At 45.0% G+C, this 23,127-nt stretch overlaps 1 protein-coding gene across 1 annotated transcript; it reads left to right on the top strand.

The window, feature by feature from the left end:
* The first annotated feature begins 784 nt into the window (after window positions 1-784).
* Window positions 785-21,029, top strand: LOC8023421 (transcription elongation factor A protein 1). The gene is made up of 9 exons (XM_029974328.2): window positions 785-984; window positions 1,595-1,663; window positions 5,452-5,560; window positions 7,837-8,067; window positions 11,689-11,739; window positions 12,440-12,594; window positions 13,826-13,972; window positions 15,785-15,856; window positions 20,640-21,029. Exons 1-9 carry the CDS (start codon window positions 916-918, stop codon window positions 20,646-20,648), a joined length of 912 nt encoding a protein of 303 aa, XP_029830188.1. The 5' UTR covers window positions 785-915; the 3' UTR covers window positions 20,649-21,029.
* The last annotated feature ends 2,098 nt before the right edge of the window (window positions 21,030-23,127 follow it).

Here is a 23,127-nt window from a genome sequence, read left to right as displayed (position 1 = left end):
CCAGAGAAGTCTGGTTTTCCCATGGGCCGTGCAGCGCGGAGATGGGGAGCCCCGGCATCCTGCCAGTAGCGACGCGACGAAAGGAGAGTCTTCCGTGTCGTCTGCTTGAAAGACTTGTTTTCAAGCATTACTCGCGTTATGCGAAATCCTACTTTGGCAGTATCCAGTTGCTACGCGAAATGTTGGATGGTTTCAGAAACTTCCACCGCGCTTACCCACTTCACGGACCACCGAGCACTGGTGGCGGCCATCGATAGTCAATTTATCGATAGTTTTGCATCACTAACCCCAACCACGACGACTATGGGAACTACGGCGCACCTCCGTCTTCAGGTACGTGACTGCACCATTCCACCCGCACTGCGCTACCGTGCTACAGTTATTGCTTTCGTTTGTTCGCACATCGTAAGCTAAAAATACCTTCTTTTTTTTTTTTTTTTTTTATGTCAGACGTTGTGTTGTATAATCATATGTTCAGCTGCACACCACACAGCATTTCTTTTTGTCGTAATCCCATATGAAAAATGTTCGAGGCGCATCACCACTCTGCTCCCTAGAACCGAAACAAGATCTATGAAAGTCTAAGATCGGAACCTGTTATCAGAAATGTTTCGTTAATGATGTTTAAGTTTTGGTTAAAAGCTAAAAGCATCGTGGTTTGTAACGGGTTTCCTAAGTAAAGCCACCCACATAAAAAGGGACAACGCAAGGTAAATATTAGATTTAGATGCTTCAGCGTAGTTCACCTCGCCGCCACTTCTGGTGCTGCGGTTCCCTTAACACAGCCACCTATCCCACAACACCGCGCGCGCCGCGGCTCAAGGAGGCAGGCCTCGCCATTTGCTCGTCGCGAACGGCAAATATCGTGCTCTTATTAAAAATCGGACGAGCTCCGTGTCGTTCTTGGCGGCAAGAATGGGGTGCGAAGATGAAGTCATGAAAATCGCCAAACGGTTAGATAAAATGGCATCCGCAGGAAGCGATGTAAGTGTCCTTGCTTGGAGACTTCTAGAAAAAGCCTACACGCTTGGCCATAGAGAAAACAGCGCCAACAGCGATGTTCCAAACACAGCACTCCATGGCGCGTTCTGGCTTCCAAGACCTCGCGGCCTTGCACGCGCTAGATTGTAGTGTTCGCACTGAAGACCGCAATGTAATACGCGTTTATTGGGGCGTAGTAGTGTACTGGTGTGCGACGTGCATGCCGTCCAAAGCAGACGATACTGGTATATCGGCTTCCCCGAGAAACACCCGTCGCTATCCAAATATAGGTGATGTGGTTCTTAATTCAAGAACAATAAAGCGCTGGGCACGTTTTGTAGGCTCTTTCTAGCCCCGACGCGCTTGAGTCCGTTTCGCATGATCGTAATTTAGAACTGTTTACTTTTGAATTTCGGCCTATGTTCTTTCAGCTGCGTAGACGAGTTCGAACGGACAATCGTCGCATCTCTCTTCACTGTCGGAAATGTTAGCACGCACGATCAGCACTCCCCGTTAGTTCGTTTCTGTTTTTTTCTATCTCTGGCTGCTACTACGAACGCCGCGCCGTTTGTACATTCGTTTTGTGTATTCACGCTGTTTATTTTCACACCAGGACCAAGCCCAAGCGTTGGACCTGTTGAAGAACCTTCAAGAACTGCCGATAACACTAGAGATACTTCAAGTAAGTATCAATTTTTGTTTACCCCTTGACACGATCGGTTCACTTGGAGCTATGGTGGGCCATCGACAAGGTTGTGAGAACAGCTTTGAGCCGTTTGGTTGGATCAGGCTGTGTCCATGCATTTGGAATAGCGGAAACGATAATAAACCAACGAATGAATAGTTAACGGTACTATCTAGACATGAGTAGCATATGCGTATTAAGACACAACAAGAAATCTGAAGATACATGGATTTGTCGAACGAATACAAGGATCAGTTAAACGTCCACAGTGATGAAGTTTGATCATTATTTTAAGGCATTCATAAACAGTTCTACCGACAAAGACTTAATATCACAGTATTGGCTGAATCTGCAGAACAGAGCGACAGTTTGTGGAGACTTTGTTCTATCAAACTTCCCTTGGTAATGAATTAAATGCTGGTTCGTGTTCACGGCAACTGAAATGAGAGCAGTTACAAGCTTATGGGGAATTGGTGCTTACTATGTTGCATGGCAATCGAGAAGCTTCCCGAATAAGAAGCACAGGCGAGTCAAAACAATGTTTTCCCGTAATCTGCTCTGTCTGTGATTGGTTGAGCTGGGCAGAGATTCTTAGAAAAGCTTTCGGGAATGCAAGCAGTAAGATATGTTTATCTGGGATATTTCTCAGATAGCTTTTCAAAGATGGGAAAAGAGTATCTTGGAATACAGATAATGAACTACATACACTGTAATACCTGACTTTTTCTTCCAAAATGAAGTTATGTTTTGTGAAGACATTTAATACTGCATTATAGGGTTCTTTGTAAATCTGATAAAATCCGGAAAACACTCTGGTAAAGATATGGCATATTGGAATTTATCTGAAGAACTACGAATTTAAGGATATCTGGTTGAAATATCCTGACCGGTTGTTGTAATTCATATGACAGCTTTTGTGACTTCAGTTTCTAGGGATCGCAAAAGAATGTCTTTCGATCTCTTATCGGAAAATCAATCTCTTATCGGGAAAAGGGGGTAACTTTGTACGATAATAGTTGAACATGTCTTGCTGTTTCTGCCGCCCCACTTAAAGCCTTTTTATCCTGCACACTGCAAAACACTAAGCGCTAACATGACATCGACGCTTTTCTGCGTTTTATTCGGGCCCAGTATCGACGGGCATCAAACTTTACTGCTAAAGTTACCAGCCTAAATTATGACTTTCCACCACACTAGAAGTTTTTTGGCTGGTGAAATCTGGTGATTGCATGTTTGTGCTAATGTTATCTCTTTCTCGACATTTATTTGCCTTTCTCCGGCCTCCTTCTATTGAAGGAGCCGCCTCAATTGCTCCGAGGTAAAGCGTCGGCTTACGGGTCCCAGGTGGACGGTTCGAATCCCACCCAAAGAGACCCGCAATCTGACAGAGGCTTATTGCGGAGAAGGCAACTGAGATTTCGGTCGCACGTCAAAAGATCTTCAGGTGTTCGAAATTAATCCTTAGTACTTTGCTGGAGCGTGCCAGATGCCCTTTGTTGGTTTGGCATATAAAACACCAAATTTGACTTTGCCTTTCCACATTAACGACAGGTGTTCAGTAGATTCAGTCAGACATCTCAGTGCCTCCGTGTGACAGGTAGGAAGCAAAAGAATTCCTTGATTTTGAAGTGATTGGCAGCGACAACATTATTGTCTGCAAGTTTTGCAACATGCAAGTTAGCACAACTAATGGAAACCTTTGCACTTTGTTGAGTACCGAAATTTTAGTTGGCACATCCCTTTGAAGAGGGCTTGTCTCGAGACATATGAGTGTGCAGCTCTAGGCTTATTTATAATATAATTATGTTGTGGAAGGCTTACCTTTTGTTGTGTTCTCTATAGAAGGCTGTTTTACTAAACTCGCAAACTGCTGTATTCTACCTAGACCAACGCTAAACATCCTTTCTGAATTTTCAGTAAATATGAACTTCAAAAGAGAGCCCCTGATTTTGTTCTAAAAGAAATGCTAAAATGGCAACATCTAAATTTATTGTGCACAATGACCTATGTTATTACAAGTCCAAAATATGGTGCAAAACACTAACACAATTAAAGTCTGAACCAAAACATTCATTGTTATACAGGTTCTTTGATTTTTATTCAAACAATCTCATGAAAACAAAAAGTTAGTGAGAGCTATGCAGGTGCTGTCTTCGCCATGTATTTATCAGGCTAGCGGACATTGGATGAGAGAGAAACCGGTGCGGTAAGTTCGCTAATTGACTATATTCTGTTCATTAATTTTTGATTATTGGCTTTATGGGTCATTTTGCCTGTAGGTAGCGACTTTCTAGATCAGGGGTGGCCGCAGTGACATGGGGTTAGAGCCGCAGACAAAAATACAAAAATTCATAGATCCGCAGAAAAAAGAAAACAAAAATGGCGAGGGCTACTTTTAGAAAAAAACACCATGGAGGGAACAGTCCTTTTTAAAGGGGACAAGTTTAATTTTTGACAACAACAAATAACTCCAGGCCACAGAGCATTTCTTCAACCGCTAAGCGAAAATGAACGCATGGTTCGCTAGCTAGCCACTGCCCCTGACGTCCGTTATGCGTATATTGCTCGAAATTCTTTCTAGAACAATAAAGAAAACAGGATCGCTGGCTACATCGATGTGTCAGAAAGCAGTCCAGCTTTATGTACGTAGTGTAATATAAGGCTGCCAAGATTGCGAGCTTTTTTGTTTCAAGTTTTAGAACTCTTTTCGTTTTGGGGACATAGAAGCGGCACATTTACCAGGGAGCCACGAGCTGCCTTTGGACCCACGAAGAGCCGCATGCCGCTCGCGAGCCGCTGGTTGGTTGCCCCTGTTCTAGATATTCAAAGATTGGTTTCCGCATTTTCTTGCCCGATTAGAAAATTCCGCTTAAAAGAAGTGCCGCAAGCCTGGCCCACAATGACGCTTGGAAGAGCGATGTAGTAATTTCAGTCATGTCGTCACTATCTCAATAGTGTGCCGTCGACCCATCCACCAAGGGCCGCTTCCTGTTCCTATCTTCAGTTTTGGAAACTTATCCAAAGAGTTATTTCATTGACAACATTACCATGCTGCGCTTTGAACATACAGCAGGAGGTGCTAGCGCTTTTAAGATGTGCATTTTTTGTTTTGCTGTATTTATTTCTTTGGCTCGGTTTACACCTGTCCGTCTCTTGCGCCACTAACAGCTGCTTTCATTGTCTAGCAAATAACGGTTCTGAGATAAAAGGCCACATAGCTTCCTAGTGTCGTCGTTCTGAGATGTGGTTCCCCCTTGAAATCAGGCACGGGCTGCAAGTGACTTTATTAATTGAAATGGTTCCTTTTAAAAACAGAAAACTGGCAACGTTTTAGTAAGAGAAAGCATGCAGGCAAGCTGATGAGGAAACGTCATAAGGTTCTCAACCCCGAGACGGGAATGAACGAAATAACAGACACAAATCTCACTTTTGTGTCGTGTTGTCTGATTTTATGTCTCCTTCTCTCATGGTGTAGATTAAAAACAGTTCAGCCTTTTTTTTATTACATTACTTTTTATGTGCTAAAGAGAAAGAGAGAGAGATATGTAAGGATGTTTTTGCCTAAGCAATTTTTAAGTGAGTTCATGTGGAAAACACTAGAGAGGAGAAACGTGCAAAAAGGGGCATTGTGACATTTCTACCTTATGAAGGCCACGAAATTTTCTGTTTTTCGCTTTTACACAAATATGCTACACTCGAGTTTCAAATTTTGCTGGTTGTCATCTCTAGAAAATGCGCAGATTATGAAAGGTTGGAGGCCCCAATGCCAGCTCTTTATCTTGCAGAGGACAAGAATAGGCATGGCGGTCAACTCCCTGCGGAAATCGAGCAACGACGAGGAAGTGATAACGCTGGCCAAGCTCCTCATCAAAAGCTGGAAAAAGCTGCTTTCCGGTAAGCTTGGTGGGCTGGGAGGTTTCCAGGAAAGATACTCAAAGCTCCACGGTCCAAACATGATCTTTTTTCCGTTAGTCGCAGGTTTCCTTTCGTTAATTAAACGGACAGGCTTTCCCTACGAAGAGCTCATGTGAGTTAAAGCCCGGTCTTTAGGTGTCTAAAATCTGGAAACTTTTGGTCATGCTAAGGAGGAGCTTTACCTAGGGACAAACAGAAGCACCAGTGGGGGGCACTCTCGGCGGCGGGAGTAGAGTAACTGTAGTGGGGGTTACATACCTTTACGTCCCAAGACCGATGCACAAAGGGTAACCTGATGCCCGTCACATTGCGCGGCCGACGGCTACCAGCGAGGGCGGTTGCCGCACCGGGTTCGCTAATGCCGTGCCGACAACAATGATCAAACAGTATCCAATAGCATTTAATGGGAAATAGGGGTCCCCAACATGACAATGCGGTCATGGCAAGCTGTGGACACAGTCCCCTCAGCGCCCTCCAACCTGAGAGCCAAAAGTGATCGCAAACGGAATCGTCGCCAGTGGGCCGAGTTAGCCGCTGCCTGTCGTCGCAGGAGCTTGGGTCGGAGTTTTGGCAGACGGACGTCCACTCAGAGAAAAGGACGCCGACTGTCGGAGCCAGTGGAAACGCTAGCGTTGAGTCATTGCCGGTCGGACGAGCTCATGCCGTGACTCGATCCGTCACCCAGAATCCAATCCAGGACTCCTCGAGCAGACGGCCGTTCACTCAAAAGAGGGGACGCCCGACTGTCCCGTGCAATCTCGCTGGTCCCTTGAAATTGAGAGGCGCACGGAGTGCAAGAGAGTAAGCCAGCAAGGTGGCATACTTTCCCTAACATGATACAGAGCGAGCAGGCTCTAAGCCAGACGACTCCTGCCAGAACGTTCGCGGCTTATGGCTTCATTGGGGGGGGGGGGGGGGGGGGGGGGGGAAACGGGGAACCAGTGGCTTCTACACTGTATAGGCTCTGCTTACAGAGCTAGAGTATTGCATTCTTTTTCCTCGCTCCGCCAACTTCATATTGGTTGAGAAGTAGTCACGTGTGCCGAGCTGGATCCAACTTTCATGAGGAAAAGCGACCTTGCAGGCGCCGAGTTTCAGGCAGAGCATGTTTCTCGCTTTGCGTTTGCAAAATATACATCCTGCACTAAAATCGAACGAAAGCTTCCTTGACCATTGAAGATTATGTGTAGCCACTGGGTGCAGTATAATTGTGTTGTTTTGTGACGTAAGCGATGTTCTAAAATATGTTTTCAAAGTGTGGGAAACAGATGACACGGAGGACAATTACGTTGCTAGAGTCTGCGATGCTTGCGGAGCGACACGCGACCGGCACATCAGGGCACCTCGGACCAGCCAACAACACACAGCTATGGCTTGCAAAGCGACAGCATTGTTTTCGGCTACTACGTTCTATCGAGGGCATAAAGAGAAACAGGAGACAATTGACCGGAAGACAGCGCTTGAGCGGTGTGTTGCCGCACTATATTTTCTCTGCTCCACACGCCGCAGCATGCCGTCTCCCAGCCTCCGCCACCTACGCCTCCATGTCTCCTGCAGTAGCGAAGACCTTGGATCCAACATGGCCAGACATCCATTACTCACCTCAAAATCTCACCAATGTTTCAAGAACGCTTCATAGCTTTTTGTGTGTTCTAAGAGATGGTGTCGATAGCTGGAACATACTCCAGCATTGCCAGAAGCACGTCTGAGGCTGCCAACGTGAATGAGACAGCGCTGCCACCACACGCCGCTGGATAAAGGTTGCAAGGCTTACCGCTCTGAGCAAGCAGACGACTACGACGAAAATTAGTGTAAATGGCAGACTAATAGTGTTGCCTATCGCAGCAACTTGTAAGGGCTGGTTCAGACATGCGTCTTTGTGTGTGACCGACTTGTGACCGACTTCAATATGACCACTTATGATTGCTTATAATAAGATTATTGCCACTGCAACCAAGGTCCGTGCAGTGTGTAGTCAATCGGACACACTCGAACACATGCCTAAACCAGCTTAAACTGTTGATAGCATCAAAATGCTTTTTTGTTTAAATATAGAACCAGTTTATATGTTCAATCTGTTATAAATAAATCTTAAAAATGGATTGACTAATATTGCTCTAGAACTATTTGGTTTTTCAAAAATGTTTGTTTTTCCCCAATGACACTTGTTGCAAAGCTTTTCCAGACAAGAGATGTTTAAAGACCATGACCCGATGAAGTAATGTCCGAACTCTACCACCCTTCCGGCCTTGCAGGTACCCCCGGATCGAAGGGCGGGGACAGCAATGGCGGCTCGAGCAAGGAGTCGGAAACAACCGTGAGCACACCCAAGGCCACAGCACAGACGAGCGCCGCCTCAAAGCAGACAACGTACAGCGCCAAGCAGGCACCGCACAACGCAAAGCAGACGTCCTTCCCGGCGGACACCACCAACTCAGTGCGGCTCAAGTGCCGGGAGCTCATCAGCAGCGCACTCAAATGCGACGGTGAGTTGGCTCTTTGCCAGGGCTAGGCTCCTTGTCTTCGGATTTGGTCGGCTTTACTGGGGCAGTACTCTCACGGTCAAACCTACCAATAGCAAAGCCAGTTAGTCCAGGAAAGAGTTTTATATGGTAATCTGGTGCAACATAAGAAGGAGAAGAGTTTCCCCTTCACTGGGCTCTCTGCTCATCACGACTGACGGCTTCCTCCCCTCTAGCATTTGCTTTGCTAAACTGAAAAGGATAGAGGGCTTTGTGGAAGCGACGTGCCCCGCTATTCTTAGCCTGCAACAGACTACCGAGTACCTTAACTATGTCGGCATCAGTGGCCGAGCGCGTTAATTAACCATAGATCGAAGCGCAGTGAGCAAAAGCTACCATTGCGGAGCCTAAAAATCGTTCCCGGGTTCAATTGCCACTCTTGTACGTTTCGATATGAATGAGCATCATATTGCCACATATGTGCATAATCATTACTTCGTAACACACATCAAAGACCACGGGTCAGCCTTTATACTGCACTGGATGAATTTTTTATCTGCAGTGTAAACCAGCTTTGCCATACCTAAAGGATGGACCAACCCCTTGCTGTCTAACATTCAACGTCTAGTTGGCTTTGCTTTTGTGTTGTGTGTGTGTTTAGGCAGTGTTTGTAGATGAGACATTTTTCCAGCGCAGTACGACTGCTAGCCTGGGGTCTTCATTTGCTTCACGCAGCAGTTATACACGACGGCACGCCGGTACGATGCTCGTCCAGATCGAAAACGGCAGGGGTGGGGATTTAACTCGGGATCCCTGGGTTCTGCAGTGCAAGTTTTCACTCCACGTCCTTTGAGCTGTGGTGCATTAGCACACTCGGCCACCGGTCCCCCTTTTATTTTTGCCTGTAACGCTATGACAAACCTACTTCCCTTTGGCTTGACTACATTCTTATTGTAGCCATATCAGTTTACATGGAGAGGGACGTTCTACCGTCACTTGTTACGCTGAAACGTCGATTTTGTTAGGTTTTGTCAGTATTCGGTAGCCTTAATTTTGAAAGGTGACGCATAAAAAAAAAGAGACTGATCTTATTTTAGTACAAGTGGTGTCACAACTTAATTTATGCTTGGGCCTAATGTGAAAATTGAAGAGACACTTAAAGGGGACCTGCAAGGACTTTTTTACTGGTTTTTAATTTGCACCAAACCTGAACGCACTGAACGTAGTAACTTAGTGAAACTTTTCTTTTTTCGAAATTCGCTTTATTTTAAAAGTTATAGGCAAATTAAAATTACAAAAACAAGCAAAAAATAACCTCCTTCATGACGTCCTTGGTTGCTTGAGTGGCCGTGAACTAGAGGAGGGGTAGTGAGCTCATTGAGCGCTCACGGCTACCGCACTCCGTATTGATGGCGCAAGAGGGCGCCACTAAGGCATGTTCTGGATAGGCTGTATGCAGCGGGCAGCCAGAGCGGCTCTCATTGCATTTGCTGCACGATTAAACACTAATTCGGCATAACTCTTCATTGGCCACAAATGACAGAAACACGGGGTAAAAAGCAGTTCAGAATGGGAGCCACTTCGCACTGCCATATTGCGAAACAGCCAAACCGCAAGACAAAGCTTCTCGCCGATGGCCTTCGGAACGCTCGGAGCCGGTCGGATCCCCCTGTCCATACGACCGCAGTGCCGCCGCGTACATCCGGGACCTTTCCGTGTCGGGGCCTGATCCCACTACTCCTTTCTAGTATGCGCTGCCTTTTCCACCGCTTGGTGGCGGGTATGTCAACGAGTCATTTCTTGTTTCCGTACTTTCTAAACTGCACTCGTTTCTTTTCTGATCTAAAATACTGAACAAAGACTACTTTTATAAATAATTAAAACGGCTCGCGCCACTTACATTTTGCATTACGACTAAAAAAAGCTTTTAGCGGCTCTGACCAGTAGTAAGCCTAGGACCATAGACGTCACATTTTGCACGGTTTCGATACTGCGGGTCGCCCTCGTCGGTGGAGGAGGTTTCCGCGTACACTGATATTTAGTTACTCTCTCCGTGCCCACTGGCTTGCCCGAACCCCAAGAGACATGGAAACTGCAAAAAAGGTAGATGCTTAAATATGATTGCAGGGCCCCTTTAAAGGATAAGAAATATGTAGTTAGTGCATATTTTTTATGCAGAAACTACTGCATATATAACTTTTCCTTATATAATGGCCTAACCAAACTACATAAAATATGTTAAATAAAAAAAATAAAAAAAGAAGGAAGAGCAGCGGAGCTGTAGCTTCTGTTCTCAGTGGTGGCTTTCCAGGCGAGCTATCTGCTCTTCTTTCGCAAGGGAATCTGAAGCGCTCGACACAGTGTAACTTTAGGCGATAGCGACCTTGCGGCGATTGCGAAACCATTCGCACTGCTGCGCACATTGCCGCTCTTTCCGTTTCCGCTCTTCTTCCTCCAAAGAAAGGCTGCCACGATCTATGAGCGACGGCGGCAAGCAGACAACCGGCAAACACTACACTCTGGACAGCTACCGCCATCTATGAGCGACGGCGGCTATCAGAGTGTTGTGTCGGCCATGGGTGTCGACGTTTGTTTGGTACCGGACACGATCCTAGGGAAACGAGCCCTTAACAGCTCCGCTGTAAAAACGTTCCATGTGGAGAAGTTTCTGACCACTGATTTAGCTTGCAGGCATTTCTACAAATAGCATTGATACTTAGCATAAAGCTAGGAAGTGCTAAGGCTCTGGCTCATGGCTATAATTTTTCTGCGAATTGTTCTTTTATAAAAATAAGGAATCTGCATTAAGGGGAGACACTACCCAGAGAAAAAAAAAATTGTGCAAAAAACATTGATTTTGAAAAATTGCATATTTACATCCATCTACATCCAGAGAGTATTCACAGAAATTTTTACTAGTTTACACTGCATAGTTAATTTTTTATAAATTATTTTTTGTCCACCGAAGCTAAAGAAAAGGTAGGGTTTGGAGCACTTTGAACACATTTTTCTCCGTTCCACTTTTTGGTATAAATTCCATTTTAGTCAATCTATTGTTTGATAATACAGGAAAGGCTTGTTCTTCACTTTTCCTGACTGAAATTTAATAAGGAATGTGCCTATGAAGCTTGTTTGTCCCTTTATGGATGTCTTTTATAAAAAGTATTGACATTTTGTCGGAGACACAGAAGACCAAAAAGTTGACCAATTTTGCAGAAGGGAAAATCGATAGAAATCAATTACTTTTTGCAAAACACTTTCCATATCCTGGGCATTCTGCTACATATCTAGCGAATAAAAATCTTGAATATTGTGATAGTATTCTGACGATAGATTAACTAAACAATGTAGGGGTGTTGCTGATAGAAGCTGCCCTAATTTCCTTCCCACTTAACTGACTGACGTGAAATTTTGTTATGCACCCTCCAGCATGACCACCAGCCTACCCTGTAAATTTCATGAATTTTGAGCCAAGGGTTCAAAAGTTGACCGTCTCAGGGGGTGTCTCCCCTTAAATTAGGTTTGTGAGCGCCAGAGAACATGTCGGCTTTACAGACTGGTTTTTGCACAAGCTGTACTTCTCTGCTGTTCGATGAAATATTGAAGAAGTCAACAATGTGGCCAAACGAAATTGTCTTCTTGCAGATATGCCAGACGGTTGCGACCTCGATGGATTGGCAGCGAAGATCGAAGAATATATCCTTTCGTGGCATTGTGTGTGGCACTGGCATGTCTAAGCTCCCTAGTAACTTTGCTCTCGGCTCGCGTTCACCCAAAATTAAATGCTATCAGCTTGTAAAATAGTTGTAACCAGGGACTGTATGTTTAGCCAGTGAAGTCTTCTGCTTTGTGGCACCAAAAGTTGCGATGCATGGATGGTGGCAGTCTGTGAACATTAGAGCGTAGCAGGCAACAGCCTCGTTCCGGAAGCCTGTTTGTCAGCCAGTAGAGAAACAGCGAGAAATGTGAGTAGCATCAGAAGGAAAGAGGTCTGCCAAACTACATGCCAAACTAGCAAAAGGCATCTTTGATGTCCCAACAGAACATTAAAAATTAATTTTGACCACTTTTAATTTTTCGACATGCAACCGAAATCTCGGTTACACCCTACCTTCTCCACAATAAGCCTCTTTCAATTTGCGGGCACCCCGGCCGGGATTCGAACCCGCCACCTTGGGATCCGTAGGCTGGCGCCATGCCTTATAGCCACCAAGGTGGCCATGATCTGAACAGGACACACATTATGCGGTAGTCTCAGCTGGAGTCTCTCAGTTTGGATAAACACAACTTGAGAGGGGAGGTTTTTCTTTCTGTTCAGAACACCCTTTTAGACTGCAGCTGGTCGGTGTGTGCACCCTTGACTCATTCCCTCCGGCCGTCTCGGTGGGCCACGCACGTATCTTCAAGGAGTTTGGCGACACCAACATGAAGTACAAGAACCGCGTCCGCAGCCGGGTCTCCAACCTCAAGGACTCCAAGAATCCGAACCTGCGCCTCAACGTGCTTCACGGGGCCATCGATCCCGACCGCATTGCTCGCATGACGGCCGACGTGAGTACCGGCGTTGTATTGGTATCGTGCCAGTTTCAAATTGGCATTGTGCCGGCATCAGGCTGGCTCAAACTTGGCATTGTGCTGGTGTCAGGCTGGCTCAAAGTTGGCAATGTGCTGGCATCAGGCTGACTCAAAGTTGGCAATGTCCTGGCATCAGGCTGACTCAAAGACAAGGTTATAAATAAATGTATATAGTCTATACCTCCACTCATATCTTCGTGCTTTAGTGAAGTGCCTGCTTGTACAGCCCTGTGTCGGAACAGAATGGATGTGACAAAAGGTATGTTGATTTGCTTGTCAAGTTCTGACGTAGCGGCGAGAGCCTGATGTTAAATGATATATGTAGGAAACAAAAATTCGCTCAAGTTTTCGGTACATGTCATCGTGTTCCAAAGTGCAATTATAGTAAGCGAGGAATCGTCAATCTCCGGCTGCATCGCATACGTGGCTATGGCAATAGGGCGCCAAGAGCTTCTGATGTCATTATTTTATTTCCGAGGGACCTTGGCAAGCAGTACGCTGCTTTTCTGTCATGTATGTTGAGCCTGGATCATGTTGTTTTATTTTTGTGGTGAAACAATATCACCACCAGGACAAAACACCGCAATCTGTCACACACGTTATGCAGGCTACGTGCCGCACCAAACCGCTTGTTTGTGAACAGGCCCATGAACTGCCGATCGGCTTCTGTGTAATGGCAGCTGGCTTCTTGTTGCTGCTGGGCTGGGCGTCGTCATTTTGCAGTGGTGTCCCTTGTAACCCCCCCCTCACCTTGCCGTGCCCACCGTTGTCGATCCTTGCTGCTTTCGTTGTGCATGAAGCCCACAAGCAAGAACCTCAATACTAGTATCTGTAGTACAGTCAACTAGTACATGTATTCCGCTTTACTACTGCTGAGCGCACACTGCCCCCTGCCCCCGCTCCAAGAGCAGTCGCCGGCTGCACGTAGAATGTGCAGCCGGCAAACGCACGCTCTGCGCTGGATGCTTTGTTGAGGCTACATTCCAGACTTGGCATCGAAAGTGCTCAGAACTGGCCCTATAAATACTCTGCATTTAAGACAATGCGAATGTTGCGGGTTGTTATAGGAAAGTGCCATTGGTTTCTGTGATTGGAGTGTCTATGGTTTTGCTTTCCTCCTTGAAAGGAAATGAGGGTATCCTATGTGGGGTGCTCGTTGGAATCAAATCGGCAGCACCCGGATCGTTGCCGACTGGTTGCTGTGCAGGAGATGGCGAGCGACGAGATGAAGCAGATGCGGCAGAAGTTTACCAAGGAGGCCATCAACGATCACCAGATGGCGGTGACGGGAGGCACTAAGACGGACCTGCTCAAGTGCGGCAAGTGCAGGAAGAGCAACTGTACCTACAACCAGGTTTGTCCTTTGGCGCTCGATTCTTGGATCATGATGAGCGCCTCAGAGAACACTAGGGGTCCGTGTTAAAGCAAAAATATTCTCTGTATGCAACTTGTGAAGTAATGGTTAGTGTTGGTTTTCATATACCTAACTTATTAGCTCCCCAAGTATCTAGGTATGGCAAGAGACCCTGAAAACTTGCTTGACCATACCGTCAACTTTCATTAATTCAAAGCTCGCGGGGACAGTGGAATGCTTTTAATTAGACAAACTTCGAATTAAAACAAAATTTATACCGCGAGATTTTTTTAAGATTATTTTTATTTAGTACTCTCGATTTTTGCTTGCTTCCGCCAATGGAGACGCACACCTTTAACGATGCTTCCCAAATTGCAAACCTTTCTTAAGTGCCTTTGGCAGTATTTTTGCCAAAAAACACGGAAGATTACTTTGTGGTGTCACAAGCAGTTTTCGCGTCATCCTATTTACCTATTTGCTCGTGTCAACTTATTTGCTCGTACATTAAGCATGCTTGCAATCGGATAGGTATAGCCAACGTTACTAAAACACTCAGTTGGGAAACTTACCCTTGAAACCTGGGCCGCTGGTGTACACTGAGACCGAGCTAAATACCAATAGCAGCACCACCTTTTAGAGATGAGTTGAAACATGAAAGTTGCTTTGTATGGCTACCACTAGAGTCATTGAATGATCCTAGAGTACCAAAACCTCCAGGCTCGAGATGCCAAAATGGCGGCTCAATCTTTTTCTTTACTGTGGTCACCTTGAGCTTTCAGAAAACATGTTTTTGCATAAAAACAAACAGAAAAAACTCTTTTTGTAGGAACTTTTGTTGGATATTAGTACAAAATAACAGGCGTGTGATGTTTTCTAAAATCTTTAGTTTACAAGGTTTTGCAGCACAATCAATGTTTTTATACAACCACGTCTCACCAGTGGTTTCAGGTAGCGCATCCCGAACTGGGTGCGTCCTAACTTTGGTAGTAATTCGCGGCGCGTCCGCTCGGGAAACGGGGGTCAGCATCCCGAAACCCTTTGCACCGTATATGTTTCGGCGCTAAAATGATTTTGGCCGAGTGAAGCCGAAATAGAGGTCACAGTGGCTGTTATCGAATGCGATACTCACGAACCGATAGAAGCAGCCATGCAGTTCCCCGAGTGGCCGCTGCAGGAGAAATGGTGGCGTCGTCTTCTCCATTAGTTCAGTTCTCGAGTATGGATCGGTGACACTTTTCCAGAGCTGGCTTTATGGCAGTTTCCCAACTGAGTCGTTCTAGTAACGTTGGACATAGCTTTGCTCGCTAAGCCTACTTGCTCGTTTGCTCAGCATTCTTGTTATCAAGTGGGCTTAGCCACACGAGCTCGAAGCATGTGAATTGAAAGCTCGCGCTGCAGAACCCAGGGATCCTGGGTTCAGTCCCCAGCCCTGTCTGTTTCGATCTGGATTAGCGTTGTACCAGCGTGCAGTCGTGTAGCACTACTGCGTGGTGCACGTTAAAGCCTAGCGGTTGGACTACTGCACTCACAAAATTTCTCATCTACAGCTCACACACCAGATGCCCGTTGAGGCTGACTAACTTCCAGCTGCATAAGCATACTCGTAACATTATTATTATTAGTGGGCTCAGCCTTATCCGCTAAGCCTAGATGCTTGTGTACCTGAAAAAAGGCTTAACTTTAGTTATGAAGCCTGCTTGCTCGAGTGCTAAGTCTTTTTTTGTTTGCCAACAGACTTGGTTCTACTTAATTTTGAAAATAGTCTTTGGCTTTGCGTCCTAATTGCTGACACATACCATTTCCCACGACCAGGTACAAACGAGGAGTGCCGACGAGCCGATGACGACCTTCTGCTACTGCAACGAGTGCGGACATCGGTGGAAAGTGAGTCCCCTGTGCCCCCTGCTTTCCGGGAAGGGCACACGACCACCAAAAGGGGGCGGGCGTGCAATAGTTAATGTAAATCGCTCGTTGGGCAGAAGGCAATCTAAATTTTCATCTCAAGCTCTCGGGGCAACATTGTTGCCAGAATTGAAAGCTGTAAATGAAATATTTGTTGGTAATTACAGACTGGAAAGAGCAATATGTAATCGCTTACCGATTTTTCGGACTCGATGGGGACCGTGCGAAAGTTAGTACAATCAAGCGGTGCAAAACATTGCTTTAAGCCGAAACGCTAAATTTCTGTGAGATGTCCGCTTGGTACCTTGGTTTGATTAGGTATAACGTTTATTTTGATAATTGTAACTTTCTTGCCCATTTTATTTTATGCGTTTTGTCGGGAACCTTTGTTGGAGCCATCTGGTGCCACTTGGAAATATTCAGCCGAGATCACTTCACTACTTTTACAACTAATAATGATCAGTACAGACGGATGACCACATTAAGTTGCCAACTGATGGTATTTTAATGTTCACACGGCAGGAAAAGTACCCACTAAATGTAAAAGCAGTTTTTTTTTTCTTTTTTTTTTTCTTTTCTAGGTTTGTTTGGCAGTCATTTGTTGCTCCCAGAGTTGTATGTTTGCACTCCAATCTACCTCACCTAGAGAAGGTTTTTGCTATGGCAACACTAATGGACCCTTACGTGGCACTTGTGGCAAATAATATTTGCAACATCTATATATGCTGTTTGAAGATATAATTAATGGAACTGTAAAATTGTAATGTGGGCTTAAAAGCTGTTGAATATGTAGCAATCAAAAGATATTCTTCAATCATCTTAAATTTAAAAAAAAATTTGTAACTGCTAAAACCATCTGTTAAGTGGTTAAACTTTCTGCCTCATACGGGACAACTTTTTTCATTGACAGGGAAAACTGCAAAACATAGTGAGAAGAGCCGTAAATTACGAGCACCGATTGCCGAAACTTCATGAAACTTAACTTTTGTCCAGTACTACCTCAATTGTGCCCAGATTTACCTACTGTAAAATATTCAGCAAGCACCCACCCCAAATTGGGACATAATCTTGAAAAACTGGGGGATGCATGCTTTTTAGGCCCAAGATGAAAAAAAGTGCAGAAAGGCCACTGGTGAGGTGTCCTTCTTCACTTTGCACCAGGGTGCTTGAAGAAGATGCAGACTAGGAGAATAGTGGGTGGGCTTTATTGTGAACTGGGCACATGCTCGGTATTTTACGGTATATCTGCAAGCAATGCTAAGGGTGCAACCCAGTTTCGACCTTGCAAACAATACGTTTTTCTTCTCAACAGTTTTAGAATGTGTAAAAGAAAAGGTGTTGCAGTTTTAAAGGTATGGTTTGATGACATGGGTGTCTTGATGGCTTATTTTAACTTGGTTGTTCCTTTCAGTTAGAGATGTCTGACTGGGCAAGTATTTACAGAAACTGTTTGTCAACATTTTAGTCTGTGTTACTTTATCTTCTTGAGTGCTTACAAGAAAGAAAATAAAATGTAATTGGCAAGAAAAAAACATAAATATTTAGGGAAACTCCTACTAAAATTTTGCCTCTGTAGAGGTTGTGTGTCTGGTATCTGTATTGGACAAAGTTTTTGCTGCAATTATTTTCTAAAAACTAGAGTGCAGATTTTATTTTTTCTACTTCTGTTGTAAATTTCTTTCACATCATTGTGAAAAACATGTCTGTTATTTTACTTATTGTCTCAGGGTTTAGACTATTTAGTCATTGTCATTGTGCGAGTTCCTTTAGTCTTACTAAACACATTCTGTGTATAATCTTATCTACCGCTGTCGGATGGCACCACATGTACTGTGCATGAGACCTGGGCCATGCACAGTACATGAAAAGAATTGCAAAAATAGCCTAAGAAATGTTTTAAGCTGCAGGAATGCCTGCTTTGCTCACTTAAAAAATCACACGTAACTTTCAGGTTAAATTAAAGCTAGTAAACATGTCAGTTTTCTTCTTTGGTAAAATCGAAAGCTGTGGGGGGAGGTGTTCCTAATGTAGCTTAAATAAGTTTGTTCTGAGAGGAGGTAACTCTCACTCACATGAAAGGTACCATAACCTGGGAGCTTGTATAAGGTGCTTAAAGCAGTGTTTCAAATGTGTAAAGTGGGCATGTCAACTAAGTAGGGCATTTTTAAAATTTCAAACTCTAGCAAAGCCACAATTGTTCAAGAATTGTGGCTTTGCTAAGCATGCCCACGAGGTCACAATTGTTCTGTCATTATAGGTGAGGAAGAGAAACTTCTTGGAAGAACAATTTCCGAATCATTCAATCCCTAATTTGTTTTAAGCAAATATTCAGCATCCACCAAGAATATTATACCTTAGGAAGTGGAAACAATTATTCTCAGAAAAGTTAAATTACAATTCTCTTTTGACGATAAAATTACATTGTCTCTTTCAGTGGCATAGCTAGGGCATCCGGCACCCGGGGACCTTGTCTTTCATAGCCCATCCCCATTCACTGCCTGAGATCGCAACCGACCAGCAAAGCGGGGTGGGGTTCGAGAGCTGTCAGAGGTGGCACCCCCCCCCCCCTGTGACTGGGACACCTATAGTCGGTGACCGGTCAAGAACAAAGTGGAAGCTCCTCCCACCTCTTTCCAGTTTAGTAAAGCAAATGCTGGAGAGGGGGCGACCTCCTCTCCACAGTTCAATCCGCTGAAGTGGAAAAAGGTGGGAGGAGCTTCCACTTTGTTCTTGACCTGTCACCGGCTATAGTACCTAAAACCCAGGTCCCCCCCCCCACACACACACACATTGTTTGCCACTGGTTTAAATTACTGTAACCTTTTTCACAAAGAGCGTTGGAAGCTTGCGACTGAGATGCCTTTTTAAGTTACCACATGTCTGTCTTGCCTTGTTGTCATTACTTCGAACAAGTCCTATAAGCGGACTGGAAAAAAGGCGGCGAACAAATCAAAACTTGCCTGCTACATTAAGCTGACTCTACTCTGATTTAGAGGTTGCATCTGCCGGCTCCAAACACCCAGTGCACTCTCTACACAGAGATAAGTCACCTAACTCAAGGTTGGGGGAGGGAGGGTTGTTGCAAGCAGGCGGCTTAAACAGATATTGTATTTTCAGTCTATAAGTCGCACCCCCTATAAACTGCTATTTTCACAAAAAGTTGGTATATAGTAAAATGCACTTGTATGTATATTTGTACAGCAGACACGGCAAAGCTGCATTCATAAGCCCACATATGTACCATAGAATACTGCGCATCCGCCCATTCTAAATTAAGCGCCCATTACCAAGTTTGTAAGATCTGAGAAAATATGCACAGCACATTTATATGTAAAATTGATGACCAGACAAGTGCCCATCCCCCATTTTTTCGAGATCATCTCTAAATTTTGAGTGGATGCTTGCCCGGTATTTTTTGGTATACTGTTATAATGATATATGCACATGCAGGAGCCTTTATATTCTTGTCAATGAATGGAACGAGAAATATAACCTCCGTGCCACATTTGCACAGGTAACTCATAAAATGGAAAATAGTGTACTTAAATTTCTTCCCCTATGAAGACTAACAGTACTATGCCACTCGTGCCATAGTACTGTTAGTCCAGCAATTTCCTCATACTCGCCGATTTGCCTAAAAACTTGCTAAACACACCAACAAACATCGCTGATATAGTAACCTAAATATTTGACCAAAATAACTTTTTTTCACGAAGTTATGGAATTTACAATTTTGGTCCTCATCGTGTTTTTCAAAGTGAAAAGCAGTACTGGCAACATTGAAAAAGTGACGTCATGGAAAGGCAGGGGTTCACTCTTTGGGCTGTAGACTTTGTTCCCAACTGGTTACAAACAGTTTCATGGTGTCAAATGAATGCTTTGGAAGGTTGCTGCAGCTCCCGCGCAGCAGCACAAAACAAGTGCTCGGCATAGTTCATTTTTAGACAGCCCGCTCGAACTGCAAGCCTGCCATCCCGTGACGTTATGGCAATGGAAAGCGCAGGTATATTCGAATCCTGGTTTTGGCGTTGTTTTCATCTGCCGATTTCACAATAACTATTTTGAATTTCACATTAATAAATAGCATGCCGGAAGAAGGACAAGATGGCAATTTCGAAAATATAGTAAGGTGGGGTTGCTCAAAAAATCGCCGGAGTACCCGTCTAAGCAAAGCAAAACCTTTACTCCTTGTTTTGCTGTGCAAACAAACAAACAAGCTCCGCTTGTAGACGTCCCCTTTTTCCGTTTGAGTGTCCCCAACCTGTTTGTGATCAAGCGATTCGGCTGAAAGTTACTGGTGTTGCCAAAAGACCGCTTTTGTTTTGTCAGTTTTTAGTGTCAGTTGTCTGTTGAGCCAGCGGGACTACTGCCTAAGAGAAACTGCGGGCTTGTTTAAGACCCGCACGATCAGAAAGTTCACAGTGAACCGCTCAGATTATACATCTTTGTGTCCGTGTAATATCATTTAACGCATGCGTTGCGCGACAATGGAAAGTCAGCGGCTGTACTGTCGCTACTGTCAGCACTGACCCATTGCTGAGTTAGCATTGCATCGCCCGTATATATGTGACGAAAGGTGGGGTCACCGGCAGCAAAGTGCTGATACGGCGCAAAGTCGGCACTGTGTCTATAGCAACGAGTTACCGCTGTGGCGTATCTGTGAACAGGCATTTAGAGGCACACGAAACGCCCACTGGACAGGTTGAACTTTCTGTGGTGATTGTGTGGAGGAAAATGTGCTAACCGTGTCTCTCCTACGTTCCAGTTCTGCTAAAACGCAGGGCTACACCAAGCGACGCTGGTTCCCGGGACGGCGGTGAAGAGGCATTCAAACGACGTCCAACGTAAACGTGTACATACTATTTCCAAAGGTAACCTAGAGGAAGCCTGCTGTTGTTCACCCCCCGTACACTGCTGCCAGTCCAAAGACGTGGCCGACGGAGAGGAAGACAACGCTTTCGCGGCCGCTCTGAACGTGGGGTCAAAATTGTTTTCAGCTTGTCTTTCTTCTTTATTTTTCCCTTCCTTCTTCGTTTCTTTCACATCACGAGGGCCTTATCGTTACGGGGGGGATTCCATTGAGTGTGTGTAGTGATGTGCTTTGTGTACCAGCCCTCTATTTGCACTGATAAAAATACATCATCCGTTTTCCCTCTCTGGTGCCTGTTATTTCTCCTTGGCAGGCGATGGCCGTTTGAAGTAAGTTGTGTGTATGTATATGTTTAACCATCGGGAAGTTGGTCAACCCCAGTGGGCATCTGATATCTCCGCCGTGGACGAAAATATTGCCGGCACAGTACAGCTGCTAGCCTGAGGTCTTTGAAATGCATCACGCGGCACCCACCCGCACGCCGGTACAATGTTCATCCATATGAAAAAGGGCAGGGGTGGGGAGTGGAGCCCAGGATCACTGGGTTCTTTAGCGTGGGTGTTTGCTTTATGTGCTGTGGTGCATATGTATGCGCGCCCTATCCCCCGGATTATTTTTACTACAATGTGTGGGAATTTGATCAGTTTGTATGGTTCTATGATTGAGTACTCTTTTGCTTTTTGCACAAAACCTGCAGTCGATCTTGCCTGGCCACATAGAAATGGAAACTCTGTAGCCTAGCCCGTCATCTGTCAGTGTCATCACTTTGCTAGGTGACACAATCTCAGTTGGGGATTGTGTTTCAGACGACTGGTTCCAAACCTACTCTCAACCGATCTCAATGTAAAATTGGGCTGGTGGGTACTTTGAGTTTGACCAGGGTGGCACCTTAATTTGACTTAGCTTGGCTATGGTGGACCTAAAAGTTCTGCAATTCCAGAGCTTTGTTTTTTTTAGTTATACATTGTTTCGGTTATAACCATTGTCCCTCCAGCGTGTATTCGAGCTTTAATGGTATTTATTTACCGTAAAATACCGCGCATCCGCCCATTCCACATTAAGCGCCTATTACCAAATTTGTAAGATTTGAGAAAATGGGCTAAGTACATTTATATGTAAAATTGATGACCGGACAAGCACCCATCCCCCATTTTTCTGCAATCATCTCCAAAGTTTGAGTGGGTGCTTGTCCGGTATTTTACGGTAGTTTGATTACCATTGACATTGGCATTAAACATTCTAAACTCACCTGGAAAAGTGTGCAGACCTACTACTAGTCGCAGAACCTTGAGAAGGGTTCAGTCCACTTCCAGAAAACTTTAACAAAATATTGTACAGCCCTTCCACTTCACGTGAAGAGTGAGGACCAGTGAAGCTGTTACCTTTACGACGTCTAGAATGATGCCTGGAGGACGACGTCTAGAACGTCCTCAAGGAAGACCTTTAGGACGACCTCTAGGGCGACTTCTAGGGCGACGCCTAAAGGATGACCTCTCGGACAACCTCTAGGACGACGCCTAGGATGACTTCTAGGACGACCTCGAGGACGATGCCTAGAGATGATAACAAAGGATCAGAACCTCACTATCTAATAATGCCAAGGAAGGCTGACTCATGCAGGTTGCCCCCTCTTTTTGTTTTTATTTATTCATACTTGCCACGACCAATGGGGAGTTTTCTGTCGACATGTGAGGACGCATTTTTTCCCAGACCCTAGCGTATAACAGTTTTGCTGTAAAATAATTCAATTCTTCCCTCCCTCCCACCCCCCTTCCCAGTTTTCCATCTCTCATTATGCAAGATTTCCCTTATTTTCATGTCCTGGTACTTGGCATGTCTGAGAACGAAAGGTATAAGTTGACTGGTAAGCAGCTTACGTCAGGTGTTGGCATGGTGCTTTTTCAAAAGAAATTTTCCACTTGCCTAAAGCTGGGGTCATTATTGGGCAAGGAATGAAATAAAGCCTCAGTATTTGCCAATTATCTTTTCAATTAATCCTTGAACTGTGCAGGGATGTGACTGCACACCAGACTGCACCAAAGAGCTTACCTACCCTGCTACGTTGCCCCAAAGTCGAGAATTTGCACTAACATTGTCCCAAAAGTTCCTTTCGCATACTATGGAAATTTAGAGCTCAAACGTCGCCTCACTGATAGATTGTTACGACTGACTTGTGCGAATTTTCACAACTTTCGGTTATCGCCTCGAACAATGTGGTGTGCATTTTTTATCTTTCTGTCAAGCACTCGGAGTGCTTGGAACTTTCGCAACATTCCTCATTGATTGATTGTGGTCTGTTCACACGGGTTAACTCTGTTGAGTGTGCTTCTCACTGCTCATCGGTACACTGCTGAGAAGCCACACCCGCGGAGTTGACATCGCG

The sequence above is a fragment of the Ixodes scapularis genome, unplaced genomic scaffold (assembly GCF_016920785.2).
Source record: "Ixodes scapularis isolate PalLabHiFi unplaced genomic scaffold, ASM1692078v2 PGA_scaffold8__174_contigs__length_109621045, whole genome shotgun sequence".
NCBI classification, from domain to species: Eukaryota; Metazoa; Arthropoda; class Arachnida; order Ixodida; family Ixodidae; genus Ixodes; species Ixodes scapularis.
This window is presented reverse-complemented; position numbering and strand designations above follow the sequence as displayed.

Excerpts from the sequence above, each read along its gene's own strand:
- LOC8023421 (XM_029974328.2), top strand. The coding sequence starts at position 916 with ATGGGGTGCGAAGATGAAGTCATGAAAATCGCCAAACGGTTAGATAAA. Across the intron at positions 8,068-11,688 it reads CAGCGCACTCAAATGCGACG|ATATGCCAGACGGTTGCGAC; the intron begins GTGAGTTGGCTC and ends GTCTTCTTGCAG. Across the intron at positions 11,740-12,439 it reads GGCAGCGAAGATCGAAGAAT|GTATCTTCAAGGAGTTTGGC; the intron begins ATATCCTTTCGT and ends TGGGCCACGCAC.